Consider the following 20,716-nt stretch of genomic DNA (forward strand, 5'->3'; position numbering starts at 1 on the left):
TCACCGCTGAGCTACAGCCGACCCCCGATGTAACGCAGCCCTGCAGAGCGAGGCCTGCATGCAAATGGGGCGAACCATTATATGGGGGGGGGGGGGCTGCATTGTGAACCTGATGGGGTGTTGTGTAATCTGAGATGAGATCTGTTGTTGAAGAGAACTCAGAGGAGCTGGATCAGAATCAGGAGGGCCGGCTCTGAGCTGGATTCTTGGGTGGTGGTGTCAGAGAGGAGGACGCTGACTACCCCCACACACACACACACACACACACACACACGCCCCCCCCCCACCACAGCCTTCAGATTCTTCAACATATCCACCTCAGATCTTTAACTGTTTCTTCTCCTCACATTTTAAGCGTTTGTATAATTGTGTTGTGTTGATGGTTGTTGTTGTTGTTGTTGTCTATTGTTGCTCCGCCCGCCGTCTCTTTTTAAAAGCCACTATCCACTAAATCAGCTGACGTGTAATTACCGGAACTAAAGAGGTTCAAAACTATATTCCTTAAAACCAGAGGTCCACGTTTGAAAGCGTGGAGATGGGAGGACGGTGTGTGTCGTGTGTGTAGAGTGTGTGTAGTGTGTGTGTGTCGTGTGTGTAGAGTGTGTGTAGAGTGTGTGTAGAGTGTGTGTCGTGTGTGTGTAACCGGCTCCTGAATGACATCATCAACCAGCCGCAGACACGATGAACACGGCCGACAACCCACACACACTGCGGGACACACACACACCAGACTCCAGTGTGTGTGTGTCCCACTTCTTTTGTTTTGCTGTTACCATTTTATTTATTGAGCTGCTAATAATTTTTTTTAATTACATTTTGTTTCTGTTTTTGCATGTTCGTTTAAGGTTAATTCTTTTTGCATGTGTTTGTTTAAGGTTAATTCTTTTTGCATGTGTTTGGCTTTTAATTGTTTTGTTTTAAATCTCCCGTATTAAACTTCTGTTTTAATTATACTAAACACGTCTCTGGCCTAATAACAAATCTGTGTCCTTACAATGAATTTATGTATTTTAGTATATATATATATTAGTGCTGTGAAAAATAACGCGTTAACTCAGTTAATTCAATTACAGGTTTAACTAGTTTTTTTTTAACGCATTTAACGCATGCGCAGAATGAGCTTCCAATCCGTCTGTTGTTGGTCGTCGGGACGAAAAAAAAGTCACTTGCAAAATGAGCTTCCAATCCACCACTTCAATCTGAACTCTGTCCGCTCTCATGCAGACGGTCTGTTCATCGGTAATGATCCTTCCGCAGGTTCACCTCCGGAAACCTTGTTACGACTTTTACTTCCTGTAGATCAGGGTCTCAACACGTCGATCGCGACCTGCCAGTCGATCGCGGCGTAGTGTCGATAGATCGCATGACATTAAAGAGATTGGCCCGCCCCCTGACATGTTCTCTAGAGCACGTCTTTGTTCTTTTATTAAACTAAATGTCTGTTGTTGATCGTATCTCCACAGCAGCATGTCATTTCTGTCTCTTCGCGTTGCGTTAACACTTATCGATGTCCGTCTCGCGCGCCACAGAGCTCCGTGCGCGCGCATCGGGACCGAGCAAAAAAAAGTCACTTGTCAATCTGTCCACCTGTCCGGGCCGGTGAGGTTTCAGCTTTGCAGCGGTGTCCCCGCCATCCCTTTCATCACGGCCCAGTTCATGAAGAAAACCCACACAGTCAGTTTGCCTCAGCAGCTGCTAGAGGAAGACTAGAGGCCTTTAGATTGTATCATGGTGGAGTTAATGGTTGACAAACAAGAGAAACATGTTCTGTTTAACCTCCTGTTACCTTTACATTTACTCACATATTTTACCCTCGGGGTCAATTTGACCGCAGCAATTAAAACCTCCAGAAAATTATTAGAATTAATATTGCTTCCCAAGTTTAAGTGTGAGGTACTTTATGTTTGTTTGTTGACTACCTAAATAGCCCTTTAAATAAATAAAAAAGTTGATATTTCTTATGTTTGACACAGTGAAAAACAGCCTGGGGTCAAATTGACCCCAAAGAACACCGACATTAAACATTGAATGGGGTCAAATTGACCCGAAAAGTAACAGGAGGGTTAAACATTCTGTTTAGGATGAAGATGTATTAATGTTCCATTTGGAAGAAAACTGCTAAATAACTGCTGAGTTGCAGCACCATTGTATAGAAGAATGTATAAATGTATATATCCGTCTTTTGTCATAAATCTCTATGTTCTCACAAAATATACCGAGAATATCGGTAATATGTGATTAATCATGATTAATCCACAAAAACCTGTGATTAACCCGATTAAAATTTTAATCGTTTCACAGTCCTAATATATATATATTTATTGGGGTGCAAGGCCCCAGGCGGCGTTGTTGGTCCCTTTCATGATGTGTGTGTCCGTACACTACAGTGAACATCCGTTGACCCTGGCTTGACCCTTGACCCCACGGCTAGATAGTCACAATACACAGAGTAGTGACAACCTTCATTGAATTACGGGAAAAGACAAAGATAAAAATAATGCCACACAACTGGGAGATTATTTCTGGGAAGCTGATAAGGATCCAACAATGGGATGTCCTTGAAAGCGTCACCCGTCACGACATCATCCGGCCCAAACGGGATATTTAATGGAATAATCATCGAGACCCTCGTCTTCCTCGGCGCCTCCCGGACCGCCACCGATCTCCATTCGACCCTCGTGCTTGACCCCATCTCCCCCCCCCCCTTCTGTCGCTCCTAAACCCGATGCTCCCGGGCCCTTTACTCGTCGGTCCTCCAGGGGGCGATAGAGAGCCAATCGGGACGCTTACATTCCTGTGGTGCTGAAGTATAATAAATATGCCCTGGAGATGTTTCAGAGATTACACAAATGAGTTTGAACTTCTCAGTAAACACGAGGAGGAGTTTTGAGCTCACCTTCAGCTGTGGGGGCCGCTCCACTCTGAGCCTCCGCCAGGCCGTCGGCCTCCGCCGCCGCCGCCGCCGGGCCGAGCGCCGCTGCAGGAGGAACCAGAGAGCAGCGTTAGAGACACAGCCCAAAGAAGAGTTCATCCGAAAGAATCCTGAAGGGTTGGAGAGGAACCACACATGGAATCACTTCTACAGGCGGGTATGGAGTTTGTTCTGAGGGGCGGGGCTTAGAAAGGTCATGGAGGTCATTAATATAAGAGTTCCCCCACTGACTGAACTCCAGGAGCATTTAAAAATAAATTGGGGAACTTTTTGAAACTTGTGAAATAACATTTAACCTTCGTTCAAAAAATAATAAATATACTTATTTAGGTTATGAGCTATTGTCATAAAAACGACAATAATAAGACTATCAGGCAGTAATCTACAGATTCAAACAAAAGAAAAAACTAAAACTAAACGCTATGAAATCATAATTATCAGAGTGCATTCTGGGCCGCGGGTTGCCCCTCTCGTGACATCAGGGGCGACGTTCTGTCTCTGCCGTGTTTCTGACGCTGGATGTTGTATTTTTATATTTTTCCTTTCCTAAACTAAGTCTCCTCGTCTTCTTTAAAGAGTCCAATGATCAGATTATTAGATTATTGGACGTATAGCGAGGCCTTCAGGCTGGCTCCTGTGAGGCCGCACGCACACGCACGCACACACACACACACACACACACACACACACACACACACACACACACACACACACACACACACACACACACACACACACACACACACACACACACACACACACACACACACTGTTGTTCACCAGCAGTGTAACGGATAGTCTGCTCTGTGTGACGGAGCCCGGCTCTCCCAGGGAGCTAATCAGCATCAGACGCAGCCCCCCCCCCCCCCCCTTGATGCCGAGCATGTGCTCTGCAGATGTGGCGCCCGGTCGTTGGTGCGGAGGACTCGCCGTGAACAAAAGCCACGCAGCATTCCTCCCAGGAGCCGCGCTCGGCCTCCTGCGTGGCGAGCGGGCCGGAGCGCCGCTTCCTGTCTGATGGATCCTCCTCCTCCGCCGGGACGTGGCGGGCGGCGTCCTCCCAGACGTCAAGCGGCTCTAACTTTTAACCGCCCTCGCAGATGTTTTCTAAACATCCGAGTCCTCCGGTTTATGGACGCGTGAAGGATGCGAGCGTCAAAAACACGGCGCTCGTCTCCGTTTGATCTCGTCGCCCGCCGCTCACATCGCCTCCAGATGTCAAAACTTAATGGGAACTATAAAGAGAGATCTTTCTCCGGAGCGCATGTGAGAGGAGCTAAATGCTCTCATTAAAGCGGACGTTTCACGGATTGGCCGATTTACTGTCATTTCCATAAAGTTGTGTGATCACCAGAGACGGGCTGAGCCTGGTTCTGCTTTGGAATCCGGCTCCAGGTTCATAAAACCCTCAGAACCACTGAGCTCCGAGCTGAAGAGCTTCACTTGCTCCTCATTGGAAGTCACTTCACACGGACCGACTTATTATCGTTGCCAAAGGCAAAATCCACAGAGTGAGGTTTACATGAGCTAGATTTACATTTAATCAAATATAGCCATACCTCTCTGGTTGTATAGAAGTCTATGCTTCATGTGTTAAAGCTGCATTTTCTCTCCTGACCACCAGGGGGCGACTCCTCTGGTTGTATAGAAGTATATGCTTCATGTGTTTAAGCTGCATTCTCCCTCCTAACCACCAGGGGGCGACTCCTCTGGTTGTATAGAAGTTTATGCTTCATGTGTTTAAGCTGCATTCTCTCTCCTGACCACCAGGATCAAGAGTCAATAGCTTATTTTAATATAATTAATGATTTAAACAAGTAGTTTTACAGCCGCTGGGATGGAAAGACTAATAGAAATAAATGTACGCCTCTAGTGGTGAAAATAATGATTGCACCTGACTTTCTTTCAGCTACCACATAAGCGCCACGATGACGTCTGCTCCCTCGAACACTTTGCTCAGGGTAGTAAGACCAAAACGTGACTTCAGTGTCGGTACGTCGCCTCTACCCATGAGCCCAGAACATGGTACAGTCCGAGGGAACTGAAAGAAAAACAAGATGCTGAGCTCCCTGAAGGCACAGGACAGTGGCGGTGATGGATCCTCGGCCTTGGAACACGAGGGGTGGGAGGCAGCGGGACGCTTTTCCATCCGAGGCCTGAATGCGACCGCCGGCCGCCGCATTCCTCCGGCCGGCTGCCTCCACCATGAAAGAGCCCTTTGAGAGCCGAGAGGCCGGGCCTCCATCGACCGGGGGCTCGGCGGAGGCCCCTCTGGCACACCTCAGCACTTTCCTTCTGTGTGTCCTGTTGCCTCTAACCTTTGTCTCTCTCGCTGCCCATCCTCCACCCCGCCACATTTTCTGGCCCCCAACCTTTTCCTGGAGTTTTCCGCGAGTGTTTATTTAACATCTGGCGGCTAGCAGGCGAGGAGCTTTACAAATGCTTCTTCAAGGGGTTTCGAGGCAGACGCGATGTTTCGGAGTCAAACCTCAAATGCGTGGAAGCAAATCCACCGCACGAGAGTCGAGAGGAGGAAAACATCGACCGCCGCTTTCCTTCTCCTCTGAGTGGTTAATGACGTGTTCCAGAGCTGCAGGCGGCCATGATGGAGAATGTGGTGAATGACGCACGTCCTGCTGAGCAGCTGAGCACCGACGAGCCGCGACGCCGCTTCCCTCCTGGTTCACAGCGCCGACTCGTATCCACGGCAACGAGGCGGCACGAAGGCCGCGCACGAGCAAGAATCTGGAAAAACAATTCACCCCCTGGTGGTCGGGACGGGTATCCTCTAGAGAACGACTCAGCCAGAACACATGAGTACCATGGAGGAGACACGGATATCAGGAACTCCCACCTGGCATGTGATTGGGAGTCTAGTGCGACTCCTCTGGTTGTATAGAAGTCTATGCTTCAGGTGTTAAAGCTGCATTCTCTCTCCTGACCACCAGGGGGCGACTCCTCTGGTTGTATAGAAGTCTATGCTTCAGGTGTTAAAGCTGCATTCTCTCTCCTGACCACCAGGGGGCGACTCCTCTGGTTGTATAGAAGTCTATGATCCATGTGTTAAAGCTGCATTCTCTCTCCTGACCACCAGGGGGCGACTCCTCTGGTTGTATAGAAGTCTATGCTTCATGTGTTAAAGCTGCATTCTCTCTCCTGACCACCAGGGGGCGACTCCTCTGGTTGTATAGAAGTCTATGCTTCATGTGTTAAAGCTGCATTGTCTCTCCTGACCACCAGGGGGCGACTCCTCTGGTTGTATAGAAGTCTCTGCTTCATGTTTTAAAACCTGCATTCTCTCTACTGACCACCAGGGGGCATGTCCTCTGGTTGTATAGAAGTATATGCTTCATGTGTTAAAGCGTGGTAATGCAGCCTCACCGTCTTCATTCAGAACTGCTTCTTCCTTCTAAAAGGCTTCTACACAACCGACCGCCTCCTATCTGCCGATCTGGCACCCGACCCGATGCGGCTCAGGCTCCGGATCCATTGCTCTGGTCTCGGCGGGGCTCACATTATCTCCCCAGCCTCAACAAGTCAAACCCTGGTCAACCTCCCTCTCCTGGATCTCCCTTTCAGACCTCGCTGTGTGCCTCCTCTGTCTCTCTCTCGGTTCCTGGCCCCGGGGGGCCTCCGGGGGCCTCCTCCTAAGTGCTGTCTCGGAGAGGAAGAAACGCTCCTCTGTTTTGAAGTTTTATGATAATGCTATTGGTGCCGAGGGATTCTCCTCCAAGTACTTCTTTTCATGCCTGGTTTGGTTTCACGGGCCCCAGGTGGCCCTCACGGAGCCCTCAGTGTTGGAATGCGTCCCCTTTTCCACAGATGACCTGAGCCCGTCCCGTCCAGCTCCTCTTGAATGTGAAAGGAGAGACGACGGAGGCCCTGGAGTTACGACCCCTCATAAAGCTGGGGTCAGGGTCTCTGATGGTGACCTCTGGGGGGACAAGCAGACGGGTCTGGAGAGACAGGCCACGCCCATAAAACGGTCAAATAAAGGGAAACACGTCATAAATGAACTCCTTTGAGGATGACGTCATCTTTGGGATTCTCCTTCACTAGAGAAGTAACTCGAGGACATTATCGGCTGCTAGGAATATTTGGGACTGATGTTCTTTATATAAAGTTTGAATAGTTTCCTGAACACAAGAAGACAGAAAACATCAAAACTATCTTTCCGTTGATGTCGTCATGAACGAAGCTTCAGACGATGATGATGACTCTGGATCTCCGTCCAGCTTCACAAGACGAGTCAAGACACTGAGAGAGCTTCAGGAAAAGACCCGGGTCACATGACCAGCTGAAGACTCAAGGCTCAAGGCTCAAGGCCCAAGGCCTAAAGACTCAAGGCCTAAAGACTCAAGGCCTCAAGGCCTAAAGACTCAAGGCCTATAGACTCAAGGCTGAAGGCCTTCCGATGCTTTCTAGTCCCTGACTAGATCTAGTCCCCGGATCGTGACTCAATGTCCTCATCAGATTAAGGTGCTCAGTGCTTCGGCTGTCATACATCAGTGTGTTAACAACGTGACCTCCTGTGACCTCCTGTGACCTCCTGTGACCTCCTGTGACCTAATGTGACCTCCTGTGACCTTGTTAAACCTCCAGCGTGCTGCACTGGTTACCTCGTGGATGGAGGTGTTTGTCTGATGCTCCTCCATGTTCGTGTTCACTAAGAAATGAACGGAGGAACATTGATGTGGAAAAGAAGTGAAGATCCTTAAACTGTAAATAAGACGATAAGGCTTTGTTTGAACTGTACTACAGCACTTATTTTAGAGAGAGAGTGGGGGAGGAAAGAGAGAGGGAGAGGGGGCGAGAGGGGGAAGAGGGAGAGAGATTGAGAGGAAAGATACAAACAGAGAGAGAGAGTTAGAGAGAAAGAGGACGAGAGAGGGGGGAGAGGGAGAGAGAGAGAGAGAGAGTCAATGAAGCGGTGCTGTTTCATAACAGTGATGTCATCGCTGCTCAGTGGACTGACTCCTGTCTGCAGCTCGGTGGACCTCAACGTGTTCCTGAACACCTCCTCCACCAGAGGCCACGCCCTCCACCAGAGGCCACGCCCACATTCCTCTGAAGCCGACCCGCATCTCACGGCTGTGTTCCTCCACGTTGAACCCAGAGACACGCTTCGCACATGAAATGAAAATGTCTCTAATATTATAACATAGATCCATTTAATTTGAATCCTTCAAAATAAAAGCACAGGATATTTTTCTTCAATTTCTTGAAGAAAAGGTAAAATAAAATAATATAAAATGACGCGGCGGCCCGGATTCGGCCCGCGGGCCTTGTGTTTGACACCGCTGCTCTAAATGGTACCGTGTTCTTCTCTCACTGGCTCCTCCCACCTCGGCGTGCCCTCGTCACGGTTACAGGAGTAACTCCACCCCCGTGACGGAGTTACAACAACAATAGCTATCTCATAAATAAATAAAAAGGGGAGGAGCCACTTCCCCTCAAATATTTGGCCATTTGGAGCCTCAAAGACATTAAATGAGACCGGAGGGGGGGGGGGGGGCTTAGCATTTTATTGTCTCTCTGATAAGCTGCTGCATACCAGACCAGGTCTGAGGAACCACCAGACCAGGGAGGTCATGAGGAAGACCGAGGCTTCTGGATGTGAAATAAAGGTGAAAAGTCGACGGTTTATCTTTGTCATTCTTTCCTTCAGACAAACCATCTGCGGGAGGAGGAGGAGGAGGAGGAAGAGGAGGAGGAGGAGGTGGAGCAGGAGCAGGAGGAGGAATGTCGATCCACAAGGCAGAATATTACATTCAGAGATTTAGTCCATGTTCCTGAGCTATGATTAGGAGAGCATCTGGAGGAGGAAGAGGAGGGGGGGGGGGAGGAGGAGCAGAAGGAGGAGGAGCAGGAGACCATTAGTTTGACAACCCTGCTGTTAACATACTTCCACAGACCAACGGCAGACTGAGGTCCAACCTCCTCTTATGGTGTCCTCGACTGTGTACAATAATACTAATAAATTAATATTATATATATATATGTGAGTGATTTATATATCTTTATTTTTATATATAAATATATATATGTATATATATATATATATACATGTATATATATATATAAATAAATAGAGATATAAAACAACGTGAGAAGCTTCCATAACTAACATGACCTCCGTCAGTGACCAGCACCCCCTGAAGGTGGAGAACACACACCTGGTCTCACACGACGACCCTCCACCGGCCGCACACGCCTAAAACATGTGACTTCACATGTTGGTCCTGATTCATAATGATGTGACCAAACGTCTCACAGACTAACACACACGAGGCCTGGCAGCTCCACGACCTTTGACCTCAGTGTGTGTGTGTGTGTGTCGAGGGGTTGGAAAAGGGGGCGGGGCTTCCCCTCACTTAGCAGACTATTCAATTTATGTAGCGCAGGTCGAGAGGTGAGCGACGACTTCCTCACGAACAACCGACAAAACCTCCGAGACACGGAGGCTGAAGATTGATGACGTGTGTGTCCGTCTGCTGCACACACACATTAAATCACACACACACACATTAAATCACACACCACCAAATAACACACACACATCAAATCACACACACACCAAATAACACACACAAATCAAATCGCACACACACCAAATCACACACACATACGCACATAAAATCACACAGCCATCAAATCACACACACATCTCCTTAACTTCCGTCGTTGGAGTCAGGGTTCTGAGGCGCTGAGGACTTTTCTCATGAATGATTATTTTGAGACTGTTGTGACATCACAAAGAAGCTAAAGAAGCTAAAGGAGCTAAAGAATCTAAAGGAGCTAAAGAAGCCAAATAAGCTAAAGGAGCTAAAGAAGCTAAAGGAGCTAAAGAAGCTAAAGAAGCTAAAGAAGCTAAAGAAGCTAAAGGAGCTAAAGAAGCTAAAGGAACATGAGTATAAAGAGACTTCAGTCGAGCCAAGAGAGAGAGAGACCACCCCGAGCCGAGGAGAGAGCGAGGACACGCATCGACCCGTCATCTGGTGAAAACACTTTTATTTTGAAGTGTGTGTGAGACCCGAAGCTTCAGAACTAAGTTTGACTTTTACGTCCCACAGAACCTCTCAGCCTGAGCTCCACGAGGAACATCTTAAGCCTCTATTATTTTATTATTGTCGTATGTTCTGTCACCATGCCAACCATCTTCTGTTGGAGTCATAAGTGGAACAACGAGCATTTGATTTTAAGTTCAACTCTTGAAGTGAAAGCACTCGTTATATCAGAGAGACTGATCATCGCTGGAGAACCCTGGAGTGGAAGGTTCTGTGTGGAACCAGAAATGGTGCCTGAAAGAACCATGTTGAAGGTTCTTTGAGACACCTTTTATAGGTTGTTTGAAGAACTATTTAAGGAAATGGTGCTTTAAAGAACCCTGGATTGAAAGATTCTTTAAAGAACCATAAATGGTGCTTTAAAGAACCCTGGATTGAAAGATTCTTTAAAGAACCATAAATGGTGCCTTAAAGAACCCTGGATTGAAAGGTTCTTTGAGAAACCAGAAATGGTGCCTGAAAGAACCATGTTGAAGGTTCTTTGAGACACCTTTTATAGGTTCTTTGAAGAACTATTTAAGGAAATGGTGCTTTAAAGAACCCTGGATTGAAAGGTTATTTATAGAACCATAAATGGTGCCTTAAAGAACCCTGGATTGAAAGGTTCTTTGAGAAACCATAAATGGTTCTTCTATGGCATCACTCTGAAGAACCATTTTCGGTTCCAGATGCTCCTTCATGTTCTGAAGTCCTTCTGGACCCATTCTGGACGTTTGAGCTCCAACATGAGCCGATCTCACCGCCCCTCTGACCTTCACAGCAGAGATGCACACGTACACATCCTCGTCCGTCTCTTACTCATCACGACTGCTTCACGTCGAAGGTGGATGCAGTACCGGGTCGGACCACCAGCTCCACCTCGTTGCCCGTTTTAAGAGGCCGCGTTCATTACTGCCAAGATGGCCGCAGCTTCAAAGCGTCGTTTGAAAGGTCACACATCCATATTTTTATGGTTTCCATTCCCGTCATGCGTGATTGAAACCACACCGCGGAACCAGAGTCCACTTCTTGGTTCAGCCGACACCGGGAGAACCCGTTTCTCACCTCGCCTGCTCGGCAGTCGAGTAGAAAACAAACCCCTGCCACATTTGTGGATTTTTTTCCTGAGTTTATGGCATAATAGAACCTCCCCTGGCCGCATGGACATGGAGGCAGACTCCGTATCGGCATCTCCTCTCAAACACCATCGGCCCATCACGCCGGCCATTGTTAGCGCTCGTCTGCAGGTCGTCGCCCCTCCTCCTTTCTGTCCGCCTCTTCAGCACCGATGCAAAATGTCCGCCGTGTTTACCCTCCACGTATAAACACAGGCGTCCCAGTGGAGGAGCGTCCACAGGCAGAGCAGCCATCCCTCCTTCCTCCTCCAGCCAGTGGGCCTCCTCTTCTGATCCTGCTCAGTCCAGTAATCAGCAGCATGTGTTCCCCCTCTGGCTCCTCTTCGACGGCAGTGGAGACCATCGATGAACACGAGCGATACACATGACGTCTTCGCACACAGTTGCCACAGCTCCGATTATTTTAACAGCCGATCACCAAGTAAACAAGCAGCGCACCGAAAGCCGGCAGATTAATGCGCCTCCGACACACGGCTTCCTGTTCGGCCCCGTCGACGCGCCCGGCCACCACGGGAACGCCTGGCATCGCTCTAATTAATCCCAGATCCAGGAATAACCACATAACCAGGACCAGACCGGAGCTTCCTGTTGGTCGTTTCTGCCTCGCGGCGTTGTCGCCTTCACAAATAAAGGGAAACCGTTGGGAAAGAAGCTCTCCGGTGTGTTCCTGCTTTCCAGGTGGTCGTTTCAGCTTCTTTACTTCATATTTATTATGTTATTCATTTATTTGCATCCCATAAAAAAGGTCAGAGAATGTGTGCATACCAATGCGGGAGTGTCTTAAACTAGCGTTATCGCTCCTGACCAGCAGGGGGCGACTCCTCTGGAGTCTGGTTGACCAACATGTTCATCCGGGCAACTATATTTGGGTTTGGCAAAAGGATTGCTGAAGCTCGTGTCCTCCATCTTGCCTGCTAGGCATGTGACAGTGTGTCTTAAACTGGCAGTATCACTCCTGACCAGCAGGGGGCGACTCATCTGGAGTCTGGTTGTATAGAAGTCTATGAGAAAAGGACCCTATACTTCTCACTGGATTTATTACTTCAGTAAAACATCCTATCGGCCATAATCCAAGATGGCGACAATTTAAACGGGGGTCTAAAAGATTTTTGTCTTTCATCTTTGACGAATGTACGAATGTTTCTTAAAGAAGGGGCGGGGCTTAGCCTCTTTATACGCTCGTCCCTCACAGACACAGCCGACTCTCTTTACCTTTATTTCTTGAACACGTTTACTCTCTTAGCACTTTTCAGAGTCCTGATCATAATCACACGCCATGTGTAGCCGCTCATATCAACCGGACCGTCGACCGCCGGCTCCAGAGCGGCTGCTCGTCCTGCATGACGGGGTAAAACATGGCTGTCTGCTGCACAGGTGGCAAAGTACGGGGAGTGAAGGTCCTCCCCGCGGGCCGTGGCTGTTGTCTGAGTCTTTGTTGTCGTGGGCGTCGCTACCTGCAGCTGTGACCGGCTGCTGCTGCTTCACCCCGCATACCAGGAGTAATACAGTGGAGTCAAATATTACCGTCAAGTGCTTTGGAAGCCAGATGTATTTTCAATGTGAGGATGCCTGCACCGTTTCACACACAAGGTCATGAGAAGAGAGACTTCAGAGCAGCGTGCGGACACAGTTCGCTGCGTGGGATGTGGGCGTAAACACGTTGTTTCTTTCACTTTGTTTTGCACATTTCCCCTGATGTGATAATATTTTCCAGGCTGCGATGCATTCTGTCAAATGTTATTGATGACCCTAAATTATCTTCTCATCCTCTTTCTTGTAAAGTCTGTTTTCACGTGAATCGTTGGTCGGTCCTCTGACACGGGATGGATTAGCGGTGAGCGCAGCCACAGCCGCGTCACAAGTCTGTGCGGCTTCGTGGATCTGATGGAAACATCTGCACGTGCTCACAGCTCTGAGGAGGGGATCCGGCCCGCGTGATCTCGTCGTGTCCGTCGTCTCTCGGTCACATCTGTGAACGTAGGAATGCCGACGGCCCGATGCTTCGGCTGCGGTGCAGCGCCACAACAGCACCCTGAGGCGTCCTCCAGACACACTCCTTTGGGTGTCGGGGGGGGGGGGACCAGATACAATACTGTCATTAACAACCTGGACGTCAGGCTTCTGTTGGGACACGAGCAACACGGGGCGCAGGAGAGTCTCTCTCTCACACGCCAACAACACATGGCCGACCTCGGCTCTGTGACGTCACCTGAGGCCGCCATCGCGCTGCAGACGACACGACTCAAACGGTCTCGTCTTGAGGTCGGGGGTCAACACACTACGGGTTTCTTTCACCACGAGTAATCCCCGTGGCGTGTGTGTGGTCTCCAGACGGTGCTCTGCCACGAGACCGCAAGGAGTGACACTGGAGATGATGTCATCCAACGGCGTCCGCACACGTGTTCCTCCACGTCTCTACTATTTATAGCCCGTTTCCTCCAGCCACAACTACTGTGGTCCCCCCCCCCTCCAGGTTCCCCCTGGACACGGGTCTCGCTCACTCACTCATTGCTGAACCTCTCCGGCGGGTTGCACGGACCACCGGGTCCAGATGTTTCTGGCTCCGCTCGTCCGTGTCGATGTGTCCTTGGGCTCTTAACCCCAAATGACTGCGTTGTCATGGAGACGTGTGTCTTGTGATGATCTCAATGCAATTGTCTGTGTGATGGGCCAGTGGAGCCAGAGCGGCTCTTTTATAATGGTAATGCTAATGGTGCATCGGAGGGGGGGGGAGCATTCAAATGTTTATCTGTGACACGATGTTACAGTAGCACAAGTAGAAAAGAGTCGAGAGGTCAAGAGGTCATGTCAGTCACCCGGCATCAGCCCCCTCGGGGTTTATTGTGCGAGCGCCGACGTCTTCTTTTGATAGCTCCCAATAGGAAGAGAGTAGACGCTATCACAACGAGCTACAGGTGTTGTAAACAGGATGTAGCCGCGTTGTGCTTCCATTTCCATACACGTTGTCTCTGGCATATCGTCTCCGGACAAAGTACGAGGTTGAGCATCAACAAACTAAAGCAAATAAATAGAAGAGCAGAAGTTTAATAGAAGGTGATGCAACCTTCACTTTTGAAGAGGAACGCCAACGCGGAAGTGTCTTCAACCTGCATTCTCTCGACTGACCAACAGGGGGAGACTCCTCTGGTTGTGAAGTCAGATCGTAGAGATGTAAATTATGGTCCACGTAAAGTCAAAAGGACCATAAAGCAACGTAAGCTTTAGCCGCTACCAGAGGCAGACACGACGTCTCGGTCGCATCGGGCCACTTCTGTTCACCGGTTGCAAAAAGAATCCAAAATGGCGGCAGTCAAAACGCTGAAGCTGAGGCTTCAAAACGACGGTCGGCAAACCAGGATGTGACGTCCGCGTCTCATAACCGGTCTATGTGTTACACACTGAAGGATGACAACGGCCATTCAGCAGCACAGAGGATTTTATTGTGCCGTGAACGCACCACAACTGTCTCACATTGAGAGCTCATTGCTAGCTGGTCCGACTAGCTTGTTTTAGACAATAATTACATTAATTGTGAACAGACAAACTCAAACTACACATCCTCACACACTGCTGTGTATATCTGTCACGGGACACAACACGTAACGATATAATCTTACATGGAACAATCAATGCGATCCTCAGGCCAGCTTACTGACGCTACAATGGTGCTAAAATGCTCGCGCGCGATTAGCATCATTAAGCTAATGGCGCTAGCCTTAGTTAGCCGTCTTCTCTTTAACGACGACACACTTAATAACAAAATAAAGCACCGCAAAAGCGAGCGGACGTAACATTCCTATACATGACGCTTGTGTACTTGTCTCATTAAATGCTGCGTCACACATGCAACGTCCGTTAGCGCGGCGACACGGCAAAATATTGTTCTCATAGAAACATAAAAAAAGATGCTATTTGGACACGTGCCCTTAGTTTGCAAACATGAGCCAGTAACTACACTCTCGGAGGCCGTGGCCGTGTGTTTTATGACTCATTTTGTTATATTTCTACGGTCAGTGGTCTTGAAACACGTCACCGTCTCGACCTTTCTGACTCCGAACACGACTCCTACTCAACACTCGCGTTGGCCCGAAGTCACGTTTTCACCTCTTAGTTTAGAGTGAAGTTCCTGGCTGAAGCCCAGGGCCCTGAACGCCTCGCTCACACACTGCAGACGAGCAGTCTGACCTCTGGCTAACTCCGCTGGCGTGTCCAGCGCCGGCTCCGTGTCGCTTCACTTCACAGCTGAGCGCTGCAGGCGCAGCAGGACGTGTGAAACACGGTGAAATACAGTAACTGGTGTGGCAAATAAAACTTTAGGCCATGCAACGGTTAAAAGCAGCTCTGCACCTGGCCTCTCGCTAAATAACAAAGTCATTAGTTCATACGCTTCTTCAAAACACAGACGGTTCCCGCCCCGCGGGGGCAGATGTCTTTATTAAGCCGAGTTTAATTTGATTGCCGATTGCAACGGCACTTCCCCGGACTGAGAACGAGGCTCCGCATTAATCACCCCCCCCTGCTGCTTTATGTCTGCTTTCAGGAAAGGAGGGTGTTAGGAAACACTCACACACAAACATGAACTGGTGGGAAAGCTCGAGCTCGAGTCAGTCAGACCGACGGGTTCTGAGTCGAGTCGAAAGAACGAATCAACGTCTCCTGGTGGAAAGCCAAAACACAAGAATGAACCGCAAATGAGAATCATCTGTCCCCTTCACACTTTTATTTATCTATTAATAATTGGATTTATTTTTATTTGTATTGATCCAAAATGTAGTTTGTGGCTGAGTAAATAAATCTGTCAACGTTGTCCAAGCCTCTGATTGGTGCATTAACAGTATGACGGACTGCTAGCTAGTACAGACTTGTAGGACAAAACTTGAAGGACAAAACTTGAAGTACAGACTTTTAGGAAATAACTTAATGGACATGACTTGAAGGACATTCAGTGGTTTCAGAAGTCGATCATCTCCAACGACTTCCAAAAACTTCTCCAAATCCCGTAAAATAAAAAAGGCTCCAGGACTTCTCCAGGTTCTTCGTGAAGTTACCAACCTTGAACTACGAGCAGCTGGTTCAGATATGATCACAGGGAGTTACGCAATGTATTTATTTAAAGTGACGGTTGACCGTTTGCTAACCTGGTCGGAGAGGACCGACGCTCCTGATTGGACAGTCTGGAACAAAAGGATCATCGAGCGCCTGATCTCACACTCTGTGTCCGATAGCTCACGACTGAAATCAAAGTCTTTCCAGTTCTAGACTTTTCATTTGGCTGAAGCTTGTGTACGACCGCCGATGTTTAGAGGACGTTTAAGACTTGATTGCTTTGCTAAATCAACATGATTGAGGTTCGTTCAGATTCAATCTCCATGACTCAGCACATTATCCATGACCGTACGCTTTTAGAAAACATCTGTGTATGAGAAAAGATGTTCAAATCAACGTCAACTCAGATGGTCATCAGGGAGTAGGACTCGTTGTCCTGTGTCTCCACGTGACTAGAAGGACATGACTTGTAGGGCATGACTAGAAGGACATGATCTAAAGGACATAACTTGTAGGACATCTCTTGAAGGACATGACTTGTAGGACATTCAGTGGTTTCAGAAGTCAATCATCTCCAACGATTTCCAAAAACGTCTTCAAATCCCGTAAAAGAAAAAAAGGTTCCATGACTTTTCCAGGTTCTTCGTGAAGTTACCAACCTTGAACAGCTGGTTCAGATATGATCACAGGGAGTTACGCAACACCCCCCCCCCCCCCCAGAGGAAGGCCCTCTGGCTCTGCCGTTCTCCCCTAACCCAACATGCTGAGTCATCACTGAGTGCTCATTAGTAATAATATGCTTCCTCCTCCTCCTCCTCCTCCTCCTCCTCCTCCTCCTCCTCCTCCAGAAGTTAAAGGACCCAACACAACTTCTCCTCGTTTTTCCTACTGGAAGACCATTGGTCGTCGATGACGTCATCGTGGTCTGTCGCAGCCCCTCACGGTTGGTTTGAATTATACTCCGCTATGAAAACTCACTCTGCAGAGACTCGAAACAATCAAAAGCAGACACCATTTGAGTTGTTTGTGTTTCTGTCCTCAAAGCCCTGCAGGATGTTTACATTCAGTTTGATCGTCGCCGCGGAATGGAAGCCTGATGGCAGGAAGAGAAAGTTAGACAACAAACACGGAGCAGCTGCGACATGTTGCACCAAACGACCAGGCGGCAATTAATAACCCAGAAAGAGGAGTGATGGATAACAATGGAACACGATTTAAACGATTTAACCAGAACGCCACATAAACATATTCCCACAAAGTATAATCCACACGGGAGAGTGGAGTCTCTTCAGAATGGGAGCCATTGTTTTCCAATATGAACCTCTTTGCCCATGCGGGCCTTAAACCTCCAGGTATTCGCACCGGGCCGCGCGCACCGGGCCATAAAGACAACAATGCACAATGTTCTGGTGAATCTCGACAAGAAGCGCATTGTGTTCTCCTCCAGGGCCCCGAGGTCAGAATAACATCATAGGAGGAGCCAATAGGAGGAGAGAGGAGGGGGGGGGGGTTAAAGGTGCTAATCATTTAGCACTGCCCCCCCCCCCCCATCCCCATCCCCCCATGCCCCTTTCACTCCGCACCAAATGGTGAGTCCTCAAAAGCCAGAGCTGAATAACAGGAAACCCCCCCCCCCCCAGTAAATTAATTAGCATGACTGACAAAGCCCCCCCCTCCCCCCGCCTCATTAACATGACACCGACACAGTGGCCCTTTGAGACCTTTTCCTCTGAAGAGGAACACATGTCAACAAGCTGAACGAGGACAAAGACTCTTTAAGTGAGCACACACACGCGCGTGCATGCGCACGCGCGCACACACTATACCTGGAAACTATCAAACATTTGCGACGTTTTGGAGAGATGTGCGCGAGCCAATGCCAACACGCCACAGTGCCCACTGTTCACTTCAATACGCGCTCATCAGCGGGGCCGTGCGCGTGCATGGAGTACACGCACGCAGATGTGAAGAGCAAGCAAGTTCTCCGTATTCTGCAACGCTCGGACCAGGACACACCGTGTCGGACACGAGCCCGAGAACCTATAGTGCGTCAGAGCGCGCGAGACGTGTCCAGAAGCCGGACTACGTGTACCCTCCTCCCCCTAAAGAGTCTCCAGTCCACTTACCGTGACACCCCAGGTCGGGGACCAGCAGCAGGACCCAGATCCAGCTCCTCAGGGGGGTCATAGCGCCGGGCTGCTCGCGCACTCAACGAGACCAAAAGATAATCGTATCCACTTTGTCGAAACTTCCTCTCCTTATTCCTCTTCTTCTTCCTCCTCTTCCTCTTCTGGACCCGGTCTTCCTCCTTCTCGTTGTTCCAGATCGGCAGCCGGTCCCGGAGAGCACGCGCACCGTCCAGGAGGCGCAGGAGTCGGAGAGCGGCGGAGATGCGTGTTCACAGAGGAGAGCCAGACCAGCGCGCTCATCTTCCTCCTCCCCACCCCCCCTTCGCCCCCCCCAAACACACACACACACACACACCCTGGCTGTGCGTGTAGTCCGGCAGAACACGTCGAGGGCCGCGGGTCCGCCTCGAGCTGCTGGTCTCAGCGGCCTCTGGGTCCAGGAGAGCGTTGGAGAAGAAGAAGAACAAAACTGGAGCGGACGCACGCGCGCTTTTACGCGCGTACGGTAACGTTTGCGTAAAAGGCCCCATCTAGAGCCGGGACCGGGGGCTGGAGAGCCAATGAGGACTTCAGGGGTCTCCAGGGTCCGGACTGAAGGGTCTTTACGTGTTGCATAAACATAAACAACATGTTCATTGGACGGCTTTGTTGATTGGCTTCTGGTGATTAGGTAATGCCTCATTTGCATATTTAAACATCAGAATCAAGTGGGGAAGTTTCCTGGTGAGATTATATATATATATGTATATATAAAGATAATATATATATATAAATAATATATATTATATATATATATATTCAAAACATCTCTTTAAAGTTCGATTTCTCTAAACTTCAGGAGCTCGTAACTTTCCTCCTGAAGTTTGGTCTTCTGATTTATACATTATATTCATAAAAACATGAATACATGGATATAGTGTTTTCTGATATATGGATATAAGACCTAAATAATACAAATAAATACATTAACTCATAAGAAGTTGAACTTTCATATACTATGTTCGGATACCACATTTCAGAAAACTTGTAATCATTAAATTCTTATTGTATATTGTCTGCTGAAGCTCCACAGCGCCACCTGCTGGTGCATCGTGACATCAGCATCATATTTCATCACCTTGATACCTCCAGATGTGTTGTTGAATGTTTGTGTGATGAACTATATATATATATATATATACACTACCGTTCAAAAGTTTGGGGTCACTTAGAAATGTCTTTATTTTTCAAAGTAAAGCAGTTTTTTCAATGAAGATAACATTAGATCAATCAGAAATACACTCTCTACATTGTTAATGTGGTAAATGACTATTCTAGGTGGAAACGTCTGGTTTCTAATGAAATATCCCCAGAGGTGTATAGAGGCCCATTTCCATCAACGATCACTCCAGTGTTCTAATGGTACATTGTGTTTGCTAATCGCCTTAGAAGACTAATGTCTGATTAGAAAACCCTTGTGCAATTATGTTAGCACAGCTGAAAACAGTTATGCTGGTGATATAAGCTATACAACTGGCATTCCTTTGAGCTTGAAGTTTGTAGAACAAAATTAATATTTCAAATATTAATCATTATTTCTAACCTTGTCAATGTCTTGACTATATGTTCTATGAAATGTTCAATTCATTTGATAAATAAAAGTGAGTTTTCATGGAAGACACAAAATTGTCTGGATGACCCCAAACTTTTGAACGGTAGCGTATATATATATATATTTATTAAAACCTTTTCATAAATATATATATAAAAGAATATATATACATATAATATGAAAAGTATCAACTAAATAAAAAGCTCTCTTTGTAAATAATAAAAACAATTAAAGAACAGAATAGAAGAGAGTAAACTTTGTGCTAATCTTGTCCACCGAGACAAATCATTTAAAAACACTGGAAACTATTTGGGATTCTATTCCTGCAATCAGCAGAACGCACACACACACACACATACAAAGACACACACACAGATACAAAGACACGCACATACAGACACACACACAGATACAAAGACACACACATACAGACACACACACACATACAAAGACACGCACATACAGACACACACACACATACAAAGACACACACACAGATACAAAGACACGCACATACAAAGACACACACACAGATACAAAGACACACACACAAAGACACGCACACACAGATACAAAGACACACACATGCAAAGACACGCACGCACACAGATACAAAGACACACACATACAGCCACACACAACCAGACACACAGATACAAAGACACACATACAAAGACACGCACGCACACAGATACAAAGACACACACATGCATAGACACGCACACACACAGATACAAAGACACACATACAAAGACACACACACACACAGATACAAAGACACACATACAAAGACACGCACACACACACAGATACAAAGACACACACATACAAAGACA

The 20,716-nt window shown here is 47.9% G+C and overlaps 1 protein-coding gene across 1 annotated transcript in view; it reads right to left on the minus strand.

The window, feature by feature from the left end:
• The window catches only part of ror2 (receptor tyrosine kinase-like orphan receptor 2), a 34,879-nt gene extending 15,899 nt beyond the window's left edge, over positions 1–18,980 (minus strand). The window contains exons 1-2 of the mRNA XM_056432748.1: positions 18,287–18,980; positions 2,897–2,977 (exon numbers count right to left, since the gene is read on the minus strand). Of these exons, the coding sequence (XP_056288723.1) occupies positions 2,897–2,977; positions 18,287–18,347 (142 nt within the window). The 5' untranslated portion in view covers positions 18,348–18,980. The remainder of the gene's footprint in view (positions 1–2,896; positions 2,978–18,286) is intronic.
• Between the last annotated feature and the right edge of the window lie 1,736 nt (positions 18,981–20,716).

This window comes from Pseudoliparis swirei, chromosome 15 (genome assembly GCF_029220125.1).
Source record: "Pseudoliparis swirei isolate HS2019 ecotype Mariana Trench chromosome 15, NWPU_hadal_v1, whole genome shotgun sequence".
NCBI classification, from domain to species: Eukaryota; Metazoa; Chordata; class Actinopteri; order Perciformes; family Liparidae; genus Pseudoliparis; species Pseudoliparis swirei.